Raw genomic sequence first — 23,157 nt, forward strand, 5'->3', positions numbered from 1 at the left:
GCTTACATCCTCCTTCCACTTATGCACTGCCAGTGAATCTGGTGATCCCTAAAACTCTGGCGCTCTCATCTTCTGGTATCTCTCCACCAGACGAAGCCAAGTCTCCTGCTCTGCTGCTCTGTTCGTAATTGCCTGTGGAATAGGTGCTGGTGTGTTCCCCTAAAAACCCTCAGCAACTGGAAAAGCTAGTACAACCGGTGGTGGAACTACTGGTGGCAGCGGTGGGGTGATGTGACTCGTCACAAGCTCCTCAAGAGCTGCCATCCTCGCGGCTATGCGAGCCATCAGATCTATCAGATATTGGGGAGCCTGCTGCGGCTCTGGTGGGGTCTGCTGCGGCTCTGCCGGACCAGCTCTCCGGGTACTAGGTCTACCACGTCCTGCCATCTGTTCACATAAAAGAAGGTTTATGAGTCTTCAATCAAAACACTTATGGATCTCATATAAGTAGAGAGTTCATATCATATATCTTCACTCAAATACTTTTAAGTGCCACAAAACAAAACAAAAAAAAATATTCAAAATTTTTGAATACGCGTGTATAACGTCCTCACTTTTTCTAGGAAATTCTTAGCGGACTCTATACATGAATCCTTAGAAACTCTATTCATATAACGTCCTCACTTTTTCTAGGAAATTCTTAGCGGACTCTATACATGAATCCTTAGAAACTCTATTCTAACTCCACGACCCAACCCATTCTTAGCGGACTCTATACATGAATCCTTAGAAACTCTATTCTAACTCCACGACCCAACCCAGAATAATCTTAAGGATACTGGAACTAGAGCTCTGATACCAACTGTAATACCTCTGGTTCCAACAAGGCTGCAGCCCCAGGTAAAATCAAGAATGTCAAATCTGCCATGCACTATACTGTGCAATAACATGTTTCACCATCACAGAAAATATCTATCTAGTGGAATCAATAACAGGTGTAGGTACAAACCAATAACATGTTTCACCATCACAGAAAATATCTATCTAGTGGAATCAATAACAGGTGTAGGTACAAACAGGCAAAAGAGAAAGTACTGTCACAGAAAATATCTATCTAGTGGAATCAATAACAGGTGTAGGTACAAACAGGCAAAAGAGAAAGTACTGGAGAGAGTAACAACCAACGGATACTCTAAAAGAGATAATCACCACTGCTATAAATAAAACAAATCTCTGAATAAATGAACAATATCTGAACTGAAATACAAATGTCTCAACATCAATCGAAAGAAAGGATACTAAGGGACCCTGCCTTTACAAAACTAGAAATAATATCTCAATGTCTCATAAACAACGTCATCATGGAGGTCTAACAAAATACTATTAATAAAATATCCATAAATAGAACTAGTCAACTCCATCAAGCTACGGCTCTCCGTGCACCTGGCTCGTTACCTAAAAGTGGGAAAATAACGAGCGTCAAAGCACTAAAACGAGTAACATCTCAACCAACCCCAAGGGGGAGGGCTAGTTGGATAGAAAAATAACTGATAATACACATAGATAGACAATCATCTACTCCGAAATAAATAGAAAAATAACTGATAATACACATAGATAGACAATCATCTACTCCGAAATAAATAGAGATTTGATATTTAGAAATTTACAACAATAATACACATAGATAGACAATCATCTACTCCGAAATAAATAGAGATTTGATATTTAGAAATTTACAACATGAGCATGGTACGTCGAGCGAATTAATCCAAACAAGGAAACCCTCATATATATACCATATGTCTCAAATTGTAAATCCCTAAATGCCAAATCCAAAGCTACATTGTGGAGCAAAAATGAAAGACGGCTCCTCTAAATACCAAATCCAAACTACAACATGAAGCAATACCTCCACTTCAAACTATATCAAAAATATCCTGTCAGACACCGGAATACTTGTTCAACTCATGAACTGCATCTACTATATGTTAGTTAAGGCAAAATCCCACTGAACGTTGAACACATGGACTGCATGTAACAAATATCCAACACATGGATTAAAATAGGAAATAGCTCAACACATGGACTATATATATAATGCATGTCCAATACATGGACTATATATGATGTAGGTCCAACGCATGGACTATAGATACTACAGGTCCAACATATGGGCCGCAAGCTACATGTCCAACGCATGGACTAAAATAACGAATGTCCCACACATGGACTATATGGTCAAGGTCCAACACATGGACTATAATAGCTAAATGTCCAACACATGGACGGCGATGAATTATCTCCATAGCATACATGTATACACTATTCACTCTCATGTCTCGGTGAATAAGCTAGTCTCTAGTCTGTAGTCAACTCATGTACACAGCTCTCAGTGTTTAACCAAATCAAATAATCCAGAAATTCTTGCCAACGACACTACGTATGCACAACAGAACGATGCAGGAAAACTGACTCATGGTCGACCACCGCACCCAGCGCGGTCGACCGCACAAAGAACAGAAACTCATTGTGCATTGGTGCTCTCCAGCGGTCGACTGTCGTGCCACGCACGGTCGACCGCGATCGACGGTCGACCGCCGCGCCTAGAACGGTCGATCACGATCACAACAGAAACTTAGCTATGACTGTGCACGACAAGCGGTCGACCGCCGCGTCCATCGCGGTCGACCGCGTGGCAGCAAAACCCTAATTCTCAGTTTGTTCTATATAATTCAATCTCGATATTCGTGTGTGATGTTCATGCATACTAGCAACCCTAAACATGTGATATTGCATATCTGAAATGTGAAATAAACAGTCTAATCACTATAGACAAGATGAAACACATAAAAACATGCATCTATACGTCGAAAACCTTCGAAGACAATTATTTTTTTCTTTCAAATCTCTTGTTATAATAAACACCAGATCTAGATCTGCACTTAGAAAAATATGGGTGATCTTTATTAACTGAAAACATGTTCTTTTGTAACATACTATACAAGGATCAACTTTTTATACTCAAGCTAGTATGTTAGGCTCATAAAAACATATAGAAACATCATGAAAAAGCATTTAAAAATTGGGTGAGGGATTAGATGAGATAAAACTTGCCTGAGAGGTGATGAACTATTGTGGTAAGGCCGTGAGAATGTTCTCCTCTACTGAACACCACTGAATCTCGCTCGCACTCCTCGAAATCCTCCAAAAATGCCCCAAAGAACAAGCTAGGGTTTGCAAGAGGGTAGGGGGAGGCTACTAGGGGTTTCTCTGACAGAAAGGAGGCTCCCATGAATTAAATAATATATATATGAGCCCCCAAACCCGACCCGAAATCCGAAACCAACTCAGACTGGGAAAACAGTCTGGTCGTTGTGCGGTCGACCGCCGCGCCCAGCGCGGTCGACCGCGCAGCAGCATACTGCTGTGCATGATACTTTCGTGTGCTGGTCTTTTCCACTTAATTTCTCTCTCATAAATACACTTGTTTGATGCCCAAACACTTATTTTTCATACTCTTCCATGACATAAACATATATTTCACAATAAAACTCATTTAATATATTTTTATGGGGCTTTACATTCTTCCCCCTTAAAAGGATTTCGCCCTCGAAATTCCGAGATTGCATCTCAAACATCAGCAACATGAGGAAAATCACAATATCTAGTAACTATCATGTATCGACATAGCGGTATTTATAGTTAACAGTCTAGAATGTAAATATTTATACCTTAATCCCCAACTAAATGGAAATAGTACGTCGGGCGAAAAATCCAAACAAGGAACCCCCCATATATATACCATGTATTCCAAATGATTACGGATTAGGTGTCCATGTCCTCACTCTAGTGTTAAAGATAAATACAACTTTTCTAAAATTCATCATGAAACATAAGAAAACAATATTCAAACAAATTACCTGTTCAAACAGGTGTGGGTAATCGTAACGCATATCCTTCTCGCGCTCCCAAGAAATCTCCTCGGATCCTCTCCGGTTCCATTAGACTTTCACCAAAGGAATTACTTTATTCCTAAGCTTCTTGTCCTCTCTAGAAAGTATACAAATTAGGATCTCAATCGTAGTCAAATCATCATGAATCTCAATCTCTGGGGCATCTAATACTCGATGCCTCTCCTCATCATGAAGGTGCTTCCTGAGTATAGAAATGTGAAATACATCGTGTACACTAGACATCGATGTCGGGAGATCTAATCTATATGAAACAGCCCTAATACGTTCAATGATTCGAAAAGGGCTAATAAATCTCAGGGCTAGCTTCCCTCACCTACCAAAACAGTGCACACCCTTCATCGGCAATACCTTCAACATGACGTAATCTCCCTCCTGGAACTCTAAAGGTCACTGCCTATGATCTGCGTAGCTCTTTTGCTGGCTCTGGGCGGCTAGAATGCGCTCCCTAATCAATGCTACCTTTTCGGTAGTCTATCTCACCAGCTCTGATTCAAGCAATAAGCTATCCTCCGGTTTTACCTAACATATAGGGGACCTACAAGGTCTCCCATACAGTGCATCATATAGAGCCATACCAATAATTGCTTGAGAACTGTTGTTATAAGCAAGCTCTATCAACGGAATGTGATCCTCCCAGCTGCCTTGGAAATCAATAATACAAACCCGTAGCATGTCCTCTACCACCTGGTTCACTCTCTCGGTCTGGTCATTCGTCTGAGGGTGGAATACACTACTGTGCAATAACCTGCTATCGAATGAGTCCTGAAAACTCTTCCAAAAGTGCAAGGTGAACACTGATCTTCGATCTGACATAATCATATCTGGAACTCGGTGAAATCGAACTATCTCCCGAATGAATATTCTCACATATGCCTAGGCTGTATAGTCCTCACTGGAATAAAATGTGCTGACTTCGTAAGTCGATCCATAATCACCCAAACTGAGTCGTTCCCCTTCTTCGACTTCGGCAAACCCATAATAAAATCCATCGAAATATCCGCCCACTTCCACTCAGGAATTGGTAAAGGCTGAAGTATTCTTGCTGGTCTCTGATGTTATGCTTTCACTTGCTGACAGGTGAAACACTTAGCCACAAAATCTGTAATGTCTCTACGCATACCACTCCACCAAAAGTGTCTCCTCAAGTCCTTTTACATCTTAGTGGTCCCTGGATGTACTGTATATCGGGTACGGTGTGCTTCATCAAATAACTCCTTCTTCAGCTCCACACTGGTTGGCACAACTAATTGACCCTTCATTCGAAGACCTCCATCTACCCCAATGGTCCAATCATCCTTGGGCTCCTTGGAAACCTTCTCCTTTCAAATTTGAATCCAAGAGTCCTCTAACTGAGCTCTGACTACTCTATCCTTCCAAGATGGCTGCACCGATATAGCTCCCAAGTATGCGCTAGTCTCGCCAATCTCTGGCCTAAAGTCGAACTAGATAAGAGTGAGAAGATCTCTATACAACGAGCATCTCAAAGCCGCTACCTGATGTTAACGTTTCCTACTCAAGGCATCTGCTACGACATTCGCCTTCCCCGAATGATACTGAATCGCGAATTCGTAGTCCTTAATGAACTCAACACATCGTCGCTGCCTCTGGTTAAGTTCCTTCTGCGAGAAAAGATACTTCAAACTCTGATGGTCTGTGAAAAGCTCGAACTGTACTCCATACAAATAGTGTCTCCACGCTTTTAGCGCGAATACAACCGCGGCTAACTCCAAATCATGGGTGGGGTAGTTCTGCTCATGAACTCTCAACTACCGTGAGATGTATGCTACTACTCTCTGAGTCTGCATCAAAAGACGTCCCAAACCTAATAGCGATGCATCTGTGTACACAACAAATGTTCTGTCATTGCTCGGAATAGAAAGAACTAGCGCCATAGTTAACTTAACCTTCAAGGTATCAAAAGCCCTCTGGCACTCCGTGCTCCAAATGAACTGTACACCCTTTTTCATGAGGCGCGTAAGTGGTGTCGCAATTTTCGAGAAGTCCTGAATGAACTTCCTGTAATATCCGGCTAATCCCAAAACGCTACGAATCTTGGTTACCGTCTTCGGCGGTTCTCAATCAAGCACCGCTGAAACTTTAGCCGAGTCTACTGCTATGCCCTCTCTGCTGATAATATGGCCAAGAAACCTGACCTCATAAATCCAAAACTCACACTTGCTGGACTTAGCATATAGCTGATGTTCACGTAAGGTCTACAAAGACAAACATAGATGATGTTCTTCTCTTTTTGTTCTTCTCTTCATAGTTTAGATTTCTTTTTATGTTCTTCTCTTTTTGTTCATAGTTTAGATCTTTAATATTTGTTCTTATGTTTCCTCTTTGTAGTTAATTCTTATTTTCATTCTCTTTTTTTATTCTCTCTAGTCTAGCTTTTATTTCTTTATTTTTATTTTCTAAGATGTGGAACTAATTTATGTAGGAATTCTAGAATTGTATGAAATTAATTTGATTTCTTTTATACTTTATGAATTATCCTCTTGTTCTTAAAATGATCATGTTTAGGATAATCAACTAGAGAACTAATTAGTAGAAGAAGAATTTGATAATTTATGTTTATCTTTAATAGTTTAATAGGTTATGCTTATGAACTCTAGAATTAATATGTAGTTGTTATTCTTTTAATGAATATTAATTTTATTTGGATGATAATTTGATAGTTATGCTTTTCTTAAGTGGTTTCGTAGTTTATACTTAATAAATCTTTAGTAAAATATGATAAAAATATAATAATTCATAATTTCTAAGTGAAATTGACTATTAAATTCAATTTTAAATTCTTCATATCTCTAATTGAATTCTCCATTTCCTTAATTTTCTCTTTATTCTTGATTTTTCTTTATTTTATTTCTTGATTTTATTTTCCTTTATTTTTTCATCTTTCTTTTTCCCCTCCGATAGTCTCGGCAATAATATTGAACGTTTGGTCCTAACCAGATGCTAGGTTGGTTGTGGAATGACCTGAAGCAGCATAAGGTTATCTGGGGCCTCGTGAAGCCGTCCATGTAGTTCTCTCATGGTCACAATGACCGTAGCTAGGGTTCTCCCCTGTTGCCTCGATGTACTGTTGGATATGTTGAGGCGAAGCGGCAAAATGAGCCTGCTAGCGAGGCGAAGGAGAGGTGTGCTTAGTATAGTCTTTATTCGGTCACTACTTAGCTTGACCCGCAAGAGGGGGAAGAGGAAGGTTCGACTTTTTAATCAGCCTCGAAAGTTATCGACCCAACCTCGAAAAGTAAAAGGTGTAAGGTTGGCTCAAATTAAGAGTTTGAGTGAGAATGCCTCTTAACTCAGCTCTCCTTGGGAAAAGTTGTATCATGTTACTTGAGTCATCCTGGCTAGGTTGAAGCCGAACTAAGGATTAGTTAACATGGGACATGTGTCGATTCTAGAAAGAGGGTTAACACTTAGGTTACTTGTAGGATATACTTAGGTTATTTATAGGATATAACAAGGTTAACAAGAAGAAACATATGGTAGTTTAAAAAATGACTAAACAGATAGCATTTGACATCCTTTTACAAAACCATTATCTTATAATGTTTTTGATAAATGTAAGTTAGGATCATATCTGATTGGATGTCAGAGAACATAGGAGTGTGCTAGAATAATAATAGTATACCCTTGAACATCCAATACATGCTTATGTAATATTCTTGAATATTAATAAAGATATTACTGTTACACATATAATTTAGGTATCATTTATATAATTCTTATAATCCCTACAAATTATTTTGTTAGATCATGTACTTTGATGATCACTTGCTTAGAGATGTGATCTAATTTAGAGATTTGTTAAATGTGTGCTACTGATAGCCTTGTTATAACAGATTATTATGCATAACACCGACATGTAAGATGTAGTGGTAGGTCTTAACCTAAAATGTTAGCTTACTAGATTTTGATATGAATGATATGGATTTTGATTTAGGGTCTAATTTTAATGTATTTTATGAAATTTGTGATGGAATTTATTTTTATTTTTTTGTGTGAGAATTTTGATGAATTATATGGATTGATTTGGGTTTAGGTTTAATTGGGATATACAATTTGTGCTGAAATTTTTTAGGTTTTATTTTGAGAAATATGATGGATAATGCTGTTTGGCTAAAGTTATGGTTTAACTAGAATTTAGGGTTTTTAATTTGATTTTCAATTTAGAAATTGATTTCAACAATAATAGTTTATTTGCATATGATAGAATGCTAATCTTCCAGTTTCGATGATGAACTCAATACTCATAATTTACTTATTCAATGGAAGCCTCAGTGTTAGAATGAATAGTATGTCTATTTATGAGGAAGGTTCTAGAAAAATGTTTATATTATCTAAATCATGCAATTTTGATGGAATGATGAAGGAAATATACAGAGTTGCTAACATTAATGAAGAAAAATATGCAACTGAGGTGTTTTTTAACTGTCTGATAATTGAGAATAGAACAATTATCGTAGCGATCACCTACGATAAGGAGTTGAATGACATGAAACAGCTAGTCGAGAAGCAAGTATCAATCGAGTTGTTCATTGAGAAGTATCACATTCTTGAATTTGCCCAAGTTTGAAACCTCAAGGAGAGCTCTCCCATATGCTTGGCTTAGAAGAATTGAGTGGGTTTATATCTCCGAGTGAGGAGTCATGGGCTTAATTACAACATTTAATCGGGCACTCCCTCAATGGGACTTCAAGTGCTATCTTTAATGACGCTTTGTGCCACATTACGGGTAATTTACCGGTCGGATCAATTGTAGAAGAAGAAAAAAATGACGAGTCTAAAGATATTGAAAAAGATGGCTTGCAAATTGATAGCATGCATTTGGCTACTGGCATGGATGATGACTCCCGTTGGATGGATCAATTTTATCTTGACAATGATAATGTGGACTCTGAAGATTCGTTGCCCGACGAGTTCCAAAATGAGGATTGGATAAATACCTCCAAAGGTGAATTTGTTGATGTTGGTTCAAAATTTTAACGGTCTAAGGACTTCACTTTTAAAAAAAAAGGAAAAATCTATTCGCGAACAATGAGGCGCTGATTTATGCAATTTGAGAAAAAATCATCAAGAATCGGGTCAAATTCAAGCTGGTAAAATCTAATGCAACAAACTACCAAATAAAGTGTTATTTTAACAAGAAGATTCAAGTAGAGCATGCAAATGAATAGGATGAGAGAAACACGAAATGTCCTTGGTTGCTAAATGTAGCTATGAGAAAATCATCAAATAAGCAATTTGTAATCTCTACATACCGTGGACTACATACATGTTGCAATCTGTCAGTGAAAGTTATCATAACGTGGCAACTTCCTCTCACATATGAGCTAATTATGCCTGAGTGAGGGCAGAACTTGTTCTAAATCTAGGTCAAATATTTCAAAGAGTATATGACATGGGAGGCATTAAGATATCTAAATATAAGGCATATGATGCAATGAGTAAAATATTGTCTAAAATATTTGGAGATTAGGAGCAATCTTATGAATTACTTTCATAATATCTTGAAACAATCAAGCAAAATAATTTGGGTACTAAATATGAAATATCGTCTAAAGAGATTGCACCTGGGGTGGAGAGGTTTGCTCAAGTATTTTGGGCATTCGGTGGATCAGTGCCTACTAATTACACATGACTACTAGTCTCATGTACATCTAAAACACTATTTCAACAAAATCAACCATTTTCTGCCCATGAGAGCAAACACGGTCAATTTTACAAATTTTAGTATAAATAGGTCGATTTTGCTAATATTATTTCGAAAAAGGTCCTCTTAAAAAAATTTTCCTGTCAAACAAAGTATAGGTATCAGAAAACTAAGGCCACAATTCATGATGATAGGGAAAAAAATTAGGAATAAGTGGTACTTTTAGCCATAGCCTTTCATTAGTGATGACAACAGCTTACAGAAAGCAGTATCTTGATGCAGATGAGTAGAAGCAGGCATCGCAGCGATATACACCATCTAGAGTTTAGATGTATGCCAATGTTCACACTTCAAAAATATCATTTTGAAGATAGTTCACAGTCCACAGCTGTGCAAACAATCTAATTCCTGAATGCACATCCATGGTACATTCATGAAATTGGAACCTTAAGGAAACCATCCGGCTAAGCTTTATACTGTATTTTTGTGTACTCCAAGAAGGCATAGGATAATCTTGGCTTATTTACTTGGTGACCAACATGATAAATCCTAAACCATTTCACCAGTCCTCTTTATTCCTGCTTTTTTTTGGCAGTGAACATAATCAGAGGAGATCCCATTTCTCCAGCCCTCTTTATTCCTGCAATTTTTTTTACAACAAACACAATCAGAGAAGATCTAATGGTTGAAGTGGGAAGAAGTAAAAGATAATATTACTGATAGACCCAGAATCAGACAGTTGTCCATAACATCTAGCGTACAAGGCAGAAGAAACACTTTGCTCGTTAGCAAGTACCTTTCTCTCACTGGCAGATAGCAGATACAGATTGATCATACACAAGCTGAGTTAGTCGTTAAGCCTATAGACAGCTTCGATGTGTGCATATGAAAAATATTGTAACTGGATAGAATGATTTCCTTCCTATAGTTTGAAAATATTGCAATTCATAATTAATTAATTATAGGAGAAAACTGGAGGCGACGTTATAGTGCATAATATTTCCTGTGCTGTCATCTCCTATTTGCTGAAATCATGTGGGTTTTTAAGGATATAGATATGTAAAATTTAAAATATGAGTACTTTATATGTAAAATGTTTCACAAAGTCATCCTTTCCTTCTTCTCTACCTCTCTTCCCATAAAAGATTTCCCAGATCAGAAACGCAATGTCAAAGGCGAAACCACCACCTCGTTCTGTCAATCTTACAAGTCTTCTCTCTCCCTCTCGATCTCAACCCCCCAGCGATCTGGACAATTGGCCTATTTAGCCTGTTGTGAGATTGAGGAAACTTGAAGTGAATTTGACTATTAAGTTTGTCGTAAATTGAGTTCAAAGTCTTTGCCATTAGCGTGATGGAGCTGGATTGCAGGAGAAGCTTGGCTGAAATGGATTTGTTGACTTTAAGTTTGTTCTGAATTTTATAAGTCCCTAAATTCTCTTCCCCCAATTCCTGGGAATCAGAATCACAGACTCCTTTCTCTCTCCCCCTCTCGACAAATAGCTACATAATAAAGGTGTCCTTTGCCGCCAAAGACGTAGATGAGATAATTTAGATCCTTGATCCTCATGTTTCTCCCTTGTTTGCTCAGATAACTATCATCAACGGTTTTCATGGACCCATGTTAGGATCAAGTTTTTGTACAACTTGCTTTTTAAGATCTCACTGGGCATTCAGAATAATTGGAATCCCTGTCAAAGGAAGCACCAGCACGTTCAGAAATTCAAAAACAAACCCAAAAGGGAAAATTGAGAAGTTCAAAAAAATCCCGGTATGTGAGGGTGGAGAAGGTGATGGACCTTTTACACAGAAGTCATGTTCTTTTTAAATTTTATATACCAAATCCAACTATCCCTAAGCCTCTCCAACATATCCATTATCACTTCCCGCGAATTGGGGAACGACACATAGTAAATGCAGGAAATTTCTCGAGTTATCAGTTCACCTCCGATTTGCTCTAATTATAACTATTTATTTATTTTATTATTACCATCATTATAGTTACTTTATTAATTTTTTTTTGGGGGGTGGGGGTTGGAGAAGGTGAGTGGGGGGCGGCGGGGGGGGGAGGCGGGCGGGAGACGGGTGGGCTTTGTGAGGGACTAAATTTTCATTCTCCTCGGAAATTAATCCCCCAGCTCCTGCTGCATTGTTATCTGTACAACCAATAACATGGTCCAATCAGGTTGTGGTGCATAAGGTTCCAACAAGTGCATGCATAGATTCTTAACTAGACAAAGCTAAGACAGCATGCAAGGTATAGACATTGAACATTTAAAGGGTTATTTGTATATATGTCCCTCAAATCTTCAATATATAGAAAAGACCCCCCAAATCTCAATATTTGCAAAATTACCCCCAATTACAATACATTGTAAAAAAAATACTCTCCACTTCCAAATGGAGTTGATTTTCAAACAGTAGAGGGTTATTTTATTTTATACCCTTTTTTTCAATGGGTAGACAAAGTCCACTGGGGGGGGGGGGGGGGGAGGATCCTTCAGTTCAAAGCGATGGGATTTGGGGAAAGGAAGCGATGGAGAGGTGATCTAGGAGATGATGGCTGTGATGGTGGATCCTTCCTACAATTCACAAATAATTAGTACTCTACAAACCCAGGTCCCAAATTTCCACCTCACCCTCCCCTCAAACTTACAAACAAAAAAGAAGAACCCACCTGCCTCATCCTGCACCAACGCCTCCCCCAAAATACCACGTGATCAGGATCCAAGATGGAAGGGTGGTCTATTGGTAATGTAGGAGGCATAAATGTGGAGTAGAACTGGGTGGAGAGAATGTTGAGTTGAAAGAGGTAGATGATGAGGATTGTGAGAATGAGGATAATAGAAGAGGTAGAGAAAGCAGTGGAGGAAGAGTTCACTGTTGGTTACCCTGGGGTTGAATCGCTATAAACAACAAACTTAATTAATACTAGAAGGTATTTTAGTCATTAGTTAGTTATTTACATAAGATTAGCGAAAGAGAAAGAATACTCTGAGAATATTAAATTACAGAGTTAAGCGGAGGATATTCTTTTCCAATGTCTTAGAATTGGGTGTAATTATGCAATTACTAAGATTTTGGGTATTTGCAAATATTGATGATTTAAGGAGCATATATACAAATAATCTTTAGAATAATATGCAAAATTGTGTACTAAGTTCTTTTTAAGAACGTACCCTGAACCTTTTTGGCCATGGAACATCAGCTACAGAATGAATAGTCTGTGACTGATGCCTCGGAGCTTCATCTCGTGTATATCTTGATGATACTGGCAGCCGGACTGCCCTTTCTTGTATGTGGCTCCTGGTAGAGCTTCGTTGATTCTCAAAGAAGCCATCTCTGTCCCAAGACACTTCGTAGTCCACTTTAAGGCGTGACCCTTCCTGCACAAATGAATAAATAAATAATGAATAACTCTACCTTTATCATTGACGCAGTTGCATAAAACATAAAGAGTTTCATTTTCAAGGATGAGAAAACCCAGCTTGTCCTGCCAACATAATAGCAACTTCTGGAACAAACCTTGAGACCAAAACATTCATGGTTAAAGTTTGGAAATTACATCTCACGCCAATAAGTCAAAATCCCTAAATTGGAATGAAGTTTACTAGGATATTGCATTTAGAAAAGGGAAAGAAGGGAAAAAGGAAAAGAGTGTCATGTCAAAGAAGTAAACATCTTAACTGGGTAGAGTGATGCCATATCCCCAAACAAACAAACCACAAAGTCTAATGAACGCAACACTTGCAAAAAGGAAACTTTAGTGATAAAATAAAAACAAATAGAAGTCTTAGAGATCTCATTTTAAATAAAAAAAATGGAATTCCTATATTGTATTTTTTATACATGCATCAGCTAGTGATGAAAGAAAAATTCACAATTAAAAGAGCGAACAATTAATAAAGTAACAGATAATCACCCTCATTTATACCTTCAGTAGCACTGACAGCCACTCAACTTATTTATTAGAAATTATAACCCTCAACTTTAGGGTGAAAGGCTGTTTATCTGCAACTTAGGTTCTCAAAATGAAAAATCCAAAAAGGTGATAACTGCTAATAAATTAGCTAGCGAGTGATAATTGATACTAAAGGTATAGGTGAGGGGGTTATTTGTAACTAATAGTACTTCTAGCAAACTATATCTGAGATTATGTAATATGAAACGCTGGTCCCATATTACCTTCATACCTTCTGCATAGAACATCCACACAGCGCCTTAAACGCGTTATAGAAGTCATCATAACTCTCAAATTGAACCCAGGCCTTGCATGTAAGTCCAGAAACAATATCCCCTTTATTTTCCCCTGAATTTGTACCTAGATCATCGTCCTCAGCAACATTAAGCTTCCTACTCAATGCAAATGAAGGGTGTCAAAGGACAGTATACAAGTCGGATCTAGGAAGTGCAATATGATAATGAATAAGTGAAAAAAATAAAGTGATAAAGAGTACAATACAGTAGACACATTTTTAATGAGATGAACAAAGGCTGGAAGATTATAAATGTATTACCCTACTGATAAAATAACGTGCCATTTATTGTGGCTTAACCCTGATTGAATGCCCAGATGAGTATATAGCTCTTGTATCGTACATACACACACCCATACAAATACACTGGCATATGAGAATATAGCTCTTGCCTTAGATTGAATGCCTAGATGAGTATTTACCTTATCCAACCCCATGTCATTTCGGCAAGAATGCATATAACTTTCAGGGTATTATGGCATATCAACTACCTACAATATTTCTAAGGTAGTGGTGATTCATTGCATCTTTCTAGATTGGTGATATCAGTATCTCTAGATCAGTTGGCTAACCCCGTTACCCATCGTTTATTCTAAGGTACTGATATATGTATTCTTAGAGTGATCAGCATCTTATCCTCATTCCTCATATTTCTCTTTCGTCCATCTTAGCCGTACCATTCTGACATCAATGGGTACACAAAACATTGAAAAGTTTAACTATATTAGATATACTTTATTCAATCTTTTAAAGAAAGGAGATTAACTAAGTATATGACATCAAAGAATTCTAGAAAATTGTCCATTGGTCATATGAGATTAAATTGTTCTGCCCCATCATGTTGGCTTATTATGTTAAATTCGCAGACACCTAGTTAAGCTTTAACAGAAGATTCCCCTTTCTCTACATTTTGAAAATTTTATATAGAATCTGCATCAGTTTTTATAGTAAGCAACTAAATTTGTACAAGTGCCTATTTAGCCTTCTCAAGATAAAGTTGAGCTCTATGTCTATAATAGCCTAATTAGGCAGAAAAGGCTTAAAAACCTGATCACAATGGAAAAGAAGACACTTCTAACAGCAGATTTTTTTTTCAAATAAAGATATGGTAACACAGCTCAATAATAAGTCACTTTCTAGATATGTACCTTAGAACTATATGCAATACGCTACAAAATAAGTAATGTCAACAGTTTCAGAAATAACAAAGGAAATTTATGCAAGAATTATCCTTCCAAAGACTAGGACTAGCTACCTTATTTTTCCAAGCACTGAAAAGATAGTATGTGTAACCAACATAGAAGGCTTGGATGACACTCTTGGCTCAGCAAACCATCGTGAGGGCACACCTTTTACAATAATCGTATCAGGTCGCCTAGTCACACCCCTTAAAGAATTGCCTGCAAATTAATATTGCCATAAGAAAAGATTTGTCAACAAAAACATTAAATTTTACTTAGGCTACGAGAAAAACTCGACAAAGTGCAAGGAATGTTTAACAAATTAGACAAACGTTTAGGATAAATTATTTCTTTTACTCAAAATTCACAACATATATAGAAACCAGTGTTATTGAGGCGCACGCGCCAGGCGCTGCTGCTTGCAGCAAATGCGCCTCACACCAGAGGCGGGGCGTTGCAGCACGGGCGAGACCCGCGCCTGGCGTGCGCCTCGTGTGGCGGCCTTGTGTGCGGCTGTGGCATACGTCCGGGCGCACGACATCACTCACGCCCGCAGCCGATGGTGCGTAGTGAGTTGGGTTTAATGTGAACAGAACCATGGTTTCGAGTCCAGTACTCCAGTATTTCATTAAACGCCTATGTTTTAGGGTTTGCAAGCTATGCTTCGCCTCTTTCTCTCCTGCTCTCACAATGGCTGCTGCCTTAAACTCTGCTCACTGTTCGCAAAACTCTGGTACGACCAAACCCTAATCTGTCGGCGCGCCGCCACCGACGACGCGAAATTAGGTTATTTTTTTGTTGTTTTTCTCTTTTTTTTTGTTTTCCTCATTTAAAAAAAAAATTTATATGATTACATATTTACATCATGTAATAGACTGTTTCTTTTTTCATATTAGACTCTTTTTTAGGGTGAAAATTTTCACTTCAGTTGGATGATGATGATGATGAGGAAGACTAAACATTATTATTTTGCTACTTTCTTATTTTGTTTCGTAGACTTTTGCTCAAGTTGGATATTATCTTGCATTATTATTTGTGAAAACTTATGAACTTCTCTATGTTATGCATGTTAATAAAGATTCTTTTGTGATTTAGTAGGTGAAATTATATTTCTTAGTCTTTTTATGTGACTAGTGTTTTCAAAGGTGTGCACCTCACTACGCCTCATGCGTCTTACGATGCGAGGTGGTAGTGAAGCACCCCACTTCTGATGCAGCAGCGCCTTTTGCGCCTCGAGTACATCTTTACTTTGTGCAGGGTGCATGTGGTGCATGTGGTGCATGTAGTACATATCCTTATATAGTTTTGTTTGTTAACATTTCAATCGAGTCTTTATAATTGATATTCCATATCCCAAAAAATAAAATAAATCCATTAGGCCTTTTTAGTAGCCTTCAATTGAGGATCATTACTAATCCTTTGCTTGGATAATAAAATAAATCCATTAGGCCTTTTTAGTAGCCTTCAATTGAGGATCATTACTAATCCTTTGCTTGGATATTAGTCTTGATTTAACATTTCTTTTTAGTAGCCTTCAATTGAGGATCATTACTAATCCTTTGCTTGGATATTAGTCTTGATTTAACATTTGATTTGAAAATTTATGAATTTTACTACTATGTTAGGTGTTAGCATTAGAAATTAAGATATTATATTATGATTTTGTAGTAAGATATTATTTATCATGATATTTTTCATGTGAATTCTAAAAAAATGTTCTTTCGCGCTTGATTATATATTTTAAAAAATTATGTGGGCGGTGTACGCCTCGCATCACTTGGGCGTGCGCATGTGCACATAAAGATGCTTTGAGCCCCGCTTTGCGCCTCGCACATTGATAACACTGTATGAGATAATTTATAAACATGTTACTTATATGCTTCTTTGTCTTATGTTGGAAAATATTAGTTTGAGTTATGCGCCTCAATTCAGTGAGGCGCACGCATCGTTGTGCGCCTTGCACATGGTGCACGTAAGGAACATTTGTGCCCCGTATTGCGCCTTACGTCTCGATAACACTGATAGAAACAATGCACTTTAAACTTATATTGGCTTTTCTTTATCCAAACTAAATTATTTTTTTCTCAATATTTTATTTAGTTGTGGATCTACCATCACATGGGATTTTTTTATGTAGTATCTATTATCATATGATTTTAATCAAAAAAGATTCACTATACAATTTGTGCCCAATGATGCTGCACTATTGCCTTAAAAAACACCTATTGGAACAACAATAATGAAACAATAGAAATCATCAAAAAAAGAAAAAGAAAGAAAAAGAACCACTCATGTGCATCATCCGCTCAAAATTCTCCTCCTTTGGACCTTGATCATCAACTCAAACTCTACCCATTCAATATTAAACTTAATCCCACAATCTCAAAACCTCCTCTTTCCACTCCAAAAACCTCTTCCAAATATTTTCCCTAGTCACCTCCTTGTCCCTAACCTACTTTCCAAAATTTATGGAGCTCAAACTTTAAGAGCACCAAACACAATTGGATCCTCTCTTGCACCTATGGAGTCAGGCATTTCTTGCTAATGAGGTCATTGCCATCGGAGAGAAAATAGTTGTATTTTCATAAATGTGTATAAATTTATATATTGGTTTTAGTTAATACACAAAGCTAGAATATTTATTTCCTTCATAGATTTTTTAGTTTCTTTGCTTATAATTATTGACACCATGGGATCCTCTCTCTTTTTACTCTGGAGTAGTCTTTATGATCCTATGAATTTAATCTATAAAATCCACTGCATTTTATTCATACACCCAATAGTACACTATTATGGCCTAAAAAGAACAGAATTCTTTTAGGAAGAATATTAAAAACTACGATTAAGGCTTCTTATGGTAGGACTCATCCCACAGTTTCTTCATCCCTTGAAAATCCTCCTCTAAAACCTCAACACTCATCTCAAACCCAATCCCTTTAATATTCAACCAAGATTATCGATAACGGATATCGTCGTGTGACGGTGAGGCATCACTAAGGCCATTTGGAGCTATTGCAGAAAAATAGTGGTAAAAAATACAAAGTCAAATAACAGTCTAATTTAGATATGTATAAGTATTAAAAAAATAAGAAAATTTATAGAAAAGTTTAGAAAAATCTAAAAGTGTATTTGATAATTTAAGGGATCCTAAACATGAAATAGACATGTAATCGTCACATAATACAGAAGATAACTAGAGTCAAAGAGTCGTCATCTTCGAAAAGATGAGCTATAAGCGGTGAGGGGCCTGCACTAGGAGAAGCTCACAGCGAGAGGAGGTGAGAGGAAGCGTTGAGGGAGGTGCCAGATGCTAGAGAGGCGGCGGCAGTAGGCATGAAAGCGGGGGAGGCGGTGGTATGTAGTTGTTATGGGTCGAGTTTAATTTAAAAAATATAAATCTCAAACCACTTTTAAATAGCAATAAAAAAGCGAATTTTGCCCGCAATCGCCCGCTATTCATTGCTGGGATGCGCTATTGGCCACTTTTGCAAGCGAAAAACGCATATTCCGTAATATGTCATCGCTATTAGGCGATATTGTAGCGAGAAGGGACCGCAAACGCTATTGCGAAGCTATTTACCGCTATTTATAACAGTGTTAATTCAACTCGATCCTACACAGCATCCTCAAAAACCTTCCTTCTCCACTCCAAAACCTTCTCACAATCCTCTCATCTTTTACATCCTCCTCACCCCCATTCTTCTTCCTAATAAACCCCAAATCTCGAACATAGTCTCATAAGCGATAGGATCCACTCGTTTGCACCTATGGAGGTCGGGATGCTTCTTGATAGAGAGATCGCCACTAAGAGATCTTATCTTATGTTTCTTTAGAGTAATTTGTATTATATTATGAATTCAAACAAAAAAAAAGCTAGATCATTAGTCATTTTAAATGTATGCCCAACGGTGCTCTCATTGACTCAAAAGAAAAATTCTGCCAAATGACAATAATTGTTTCTCCTAATATTCCTAACAACATATTTAATTTTTGCATGCTAAAAACACTAGGCTTAGGTTTCTTACAATAGAAATCCTCCAACAACTCCATCCCTTAAAAATTCTCCTCCGAAACCTCAGTTGTCATAGACCCAAATCCTTCACTATTCCACTCGTTTGCACCTATGGAGGTCGGGATGCTTCTTGATAGAGAGATCGCCACTAAGAGATCTTATCTTATGTTTCTTTAGAGTAATTTGTATTATATTATGAATTATAGAGAGATCGCCACTAAGAGATCTTATCTTATGTTTCTTTAGAGTAATTTGTATTATATTATGAATTTAAACAAAAAAAAAAGCTAGATCATTAGTCATTTTAAATGTATGCCCAACGGCGCTCTCATTGACTCAAAAGAAAACTTCTGCCAAATGACAATAATTGTTTCTCCTAATATTCCTAACAACATATTTAATTTTTGCATGCTAAAAACACTAGGCTTAGGTTTCTTACAATAGAAATCCTTCAACAACTCCTTCATCCCTTAAAAATTCTCCTCCGAAACCTCAGTTGTCATAGACCCAACTCCTTTACTATTCAACTCAATCCCACAAAGTTTTCTCAAAACCTCCCCCAAATGCAATTGGCTATTCGCGCTTGCACTTGTGGAGGTCAGAGCACTTCTTGATGAAGGGATTATCATCATGGTCAGGATGCAGAGGGAGAATATAGTGCATTTTAACAAATCTGTGAACTCATATTGGTTTTAGTTAATACAAAAAACTAACCTATTTCATTCCTCCAAGTTTATTTTTATGAATATTATCATCACTATGGGTCCCTCTCTCTATTTTTAACAGAAAAAACTAATTTATTTCTTTCCTCCATAGTTTATTTTTATGAATATTACCATCACCATGGGTCATTCTCTACTTCTTGATAAAGGGATCATCATCATGGTCAGGATGGAGAGGGAGAAAACAATGCCTTTTAACAAACGTGTAAACTTATATTGGTCTTAGTTGATACAAAAAAAGAACCTATATTTTTCATCCATAGTTTATTTTTATGAATATTATCATCATCAAATATGATATCATTGTTTGAAACTTTTTCTGGTCAACAATCATTGTTTGAACTTACTACCATTGTAGTTTCATTTTTGCATACAGACTCCCTGTGTGAATTTTTTTTGACTCATTTACTTTGGGAGTAACTTGGCAGATATTGCCCATAGGTGAAAACAGCTATAGTGCAGGGCGTCTATGTGTTATAAGCCCTGATTTTCCGCAATGTTCTTTATTATCTTATGAATTGAGTTAAAGAAAATCGCTTCATTTCATCATTACTCTACTTGTACTGAAAAAAAACAAACTTTTGGGAACAATCTTTGAAGGGAAAAAAAACTAGGGTTAGGGTTTCTCACGGTAGAAATCCTCCCATGACCGCTTCATCCCCTCGAAATCCTCCTCCTTTGGTAATTCTGCCGTCATGTCGAACCCAACACCTTGGATATTCAACTCCACCCCACCCAACTGCCTCAAAACATCCTCTCTCCACTCCAAAAACCTCTTCAAAATCATCTCCTCATCATTCGACTCCTCCTCAACCCAAACTCTCATCCTCTTCTTCCTCAAAAACCCCAGATCCCGAACGTAGAGATTCCCAAACGCGACGGGGTCTTCGATCTTGCGCTTGTGGAGATCGGGGCGCTTCTTGATGGAGAGGTCGTTTTCGTCGGGGATGGAGAGGCAGAGGGGGGAGGAGCGGAGGAAGGAGAGGAGGGAAAGCTTGATTTGCCACTCGTCGATGGGTTTGACGGCGGGATCGGAGCGGTGGAATATGAGGACGAGCTTGAGGCGCGGGAAGAGGGTGAGGCCATTGCTGAGATCGCGAGGGTCGATTGGCGAGATCATGTTATGTTAACGCAGAAGGGGAAAGAGGGGTCTTTGGACCGGAGAGGCAGCGAGTATATAAATCAAGAGAGAGAAGCTTGGTCTCGGACGAGCTTTCGTCTTTCCTTTTTGGGACAAATTTTGTAACACTCCTTTTTGGACTTTTAATCCCAAAACACGCTTATTTTACACTTAATTACAAAAACCAACATTGGTTTTAGTCTCAACGCTGAAATCAGGTCGGTTTTTAAAAAAAAATTCTGATTGTTAAGCTGCTAAACTTCACGGGACTTCAAGTCCCATGAAACTTTTTAAACGTTCAAACTTCACGGGATTTCAAGTCCTGTGAAGATTCAAATATTCAAAAACATCACGAGACTTGAACTCCCGTGAAGTTGCACTTTTCCCAAAAAAAGCCTGCACATTTGTTTGTGCATGTTTTTCATATGTGCAGGGTTCACATGTGAACAATATGATATTTCATATAAACATATAAACTTCTAGTCATGAATTAAACACAAATCTAACTTCACACACGAAGATCACATATATAAACAATAATTGATCCACAAAATTATTGATTTGCAAATTTATCAAAGTTACAAATTTCAACAAAATAAGATCATATACAACCCATAATTCCTCCTCTCCCTCTCTTCCCACTTCCCCTCCCTCTTCCCTGCCCCTTAAGTTCCTGTTGATAGGCCTCGATTATCTGAATATCCGGTTGTATATAAGATTGCGAAGCGTCGGATCCATCAGCTTGAGAAGTGTCGACTCCATCAGCATGAGAAGTGCATGCTCCATCGTCACGTGTCCTACGTCGTCGCGTGTACGCTTGCCCAAATGATCATGACCTGTCCTCACAGCCTACAAACTCGTCGATGTGAGTCCTATGAAACACCTGGGCTATTCTCTTCTTGATCCTACCGAGGAGCCCTAACATCACCGTCGGATCCTGAAACTCAGGCATGTGCGCATCAATATTAGCTTCAATATCATCAAAAGCTGCGACATGCGAGTTAAACAATATATACACAATTTATTAAGTATCTATGTATAAAACTATGAGTTAAACAATATATACATAATTTAGTTTAGAAACTTACGTAATCTCTCTCGTTCATCCCACTAGGGATGTAACTGTCTATCGGTAGGCGTGGCACGTACCCAGGTGATGGTTGTGGGTCACGCGTGATCCATCTACGCGTGATATCCCAATACCAGCGCATATACACGGTATAGTCAATAGCTGTGTCTCTCTCATTCTGTATAAAATCCCACCTGTTGGTCCACTGGTCTATGTAGTCCGCACAGAGTACGGCCCAGTCAGTCCGATGCAATGTAGGTTGCCGCCTACGATCGATCACCTCAACAGGATCTCGCACATGCTGAGAATGCAGAAATTAGAGTAGCACACGGTAGGGTACATGCATCTCCACGATATCCCAATGGATCAATGGAACTTTGGCTCTCCACAAATCGGGACTATCCCAATAGATAGGTGCAAGAGTATGCATTTCGAAATACAGCAATGAATAGGGTCTCCACTTGAACTAAAATAAGATAAAATATTTTTTAGTATCAACAACAAAACTATAATATTCATACGAATCAAGTTCTATAGTTACCTGTTCATGTTGGAGGACATCAAACTCATTTCTGTAAAACTCACGATGTCGCGTCGTAGATTTGTATTTAGCGAACCACACGTTATACCTTTTTGGCATAAAGAATATATGAGTACAAATTCAATATGAATAAAACATTGCATACAATTATACCTGTATGCCAAAGAAAACTGGCCCTGTAGGTCGTGGTGCACAACTAAAGTAGGACGTCCAATGTGAATGCACTCCCAAGACCAAATCTAGATAACGTGTAGCATCCCTTGAATTCTTTATTCTGCATCAAGGATACTCTACCCAGTTCTCTATACAAGTATGCTAACACCGCACTGCCCCCATGATAGTGCGTCGCATATACCCAGATCCTCTAGGAGTGGAACCATCGTGCATGTACAAGGGTCTTGCTCGCATCAAGAAATAGCGTTGACCCTATCATATGCAATATGTACGCACGAGCGTGATAATGAAGTGTCTCAATGGAGACATCTGATGGTATATCTCCCTGAAATGCCTGGTGAAGTCATGATAGCTTCATCACACCACTCCTCAAATCTGGAACATGTCCAAGAAGCCTATCACATACCTCAGCCCAATTATGGTCATTAGTGCCCGTAACTGCCGGGCCATCGATGTAGAGCCCAAGTATGATAGTTACGTCCTGCAGTGTGATGGTACACTCCC

General features: G+C 38.1%; 1 protein-coding gene across 2 annotated transcripts; it reads right to left on the reverse strand.

Moving 5' to 3' along the window:
* On the reverse strand, window positions 1,260-20,938 carry LOC109834434 (A-kinase anchor protein 17A). 2 transcript variants are annotated; one of them, XM_020402451.1, is made up of 5 exons: window positions 20,380-20,938; window positions 15,090-15,234; window positions 13,772-13,931; window positions 12,758-12,964; window positions 1,260-1,395 (listed from the first exon to the last, which is right to left on the reverse strand). In XM_020402451.1, exons 1-5 carry the CDS (start codon window positions 20,867-20,869, stop codon window positions 1,366-1,368), a joined length of 1,032 nt encoding a protein of 343 aa, XP_020258040.1. In that variant the 5' UTR covers window positions 20,870-20,938; the 3' UTR covers window positions 1,260-1,365. The 2 variants fall into 2 exon arrangements, with proteins under 2 accessions (XP_020258040.1, XP_020258041.1); XM_020402452.1 differs by lacking the exon at window positions 1,260-1,395 and adding an exon at window positions 9,783-10,219 and having other exon boundaries at window positions 20,380-20,937.

The sequence above is a fragment of the Asparagus officinalis genome, chromosome 3 (genome assembly GCF_001876935.1).
Source record: "Asparagus officinalis chromosome 3, Aspof.V1, whole genome shotgun sequence".
In the NCBI taxonomy this organism is placed as follows: Eukaryota; Viridiplantae; Streptophyta; class Magnoliopsida; order Asparagales; family Asparagaceae; genus Asparagus; species Asparagus officinalis.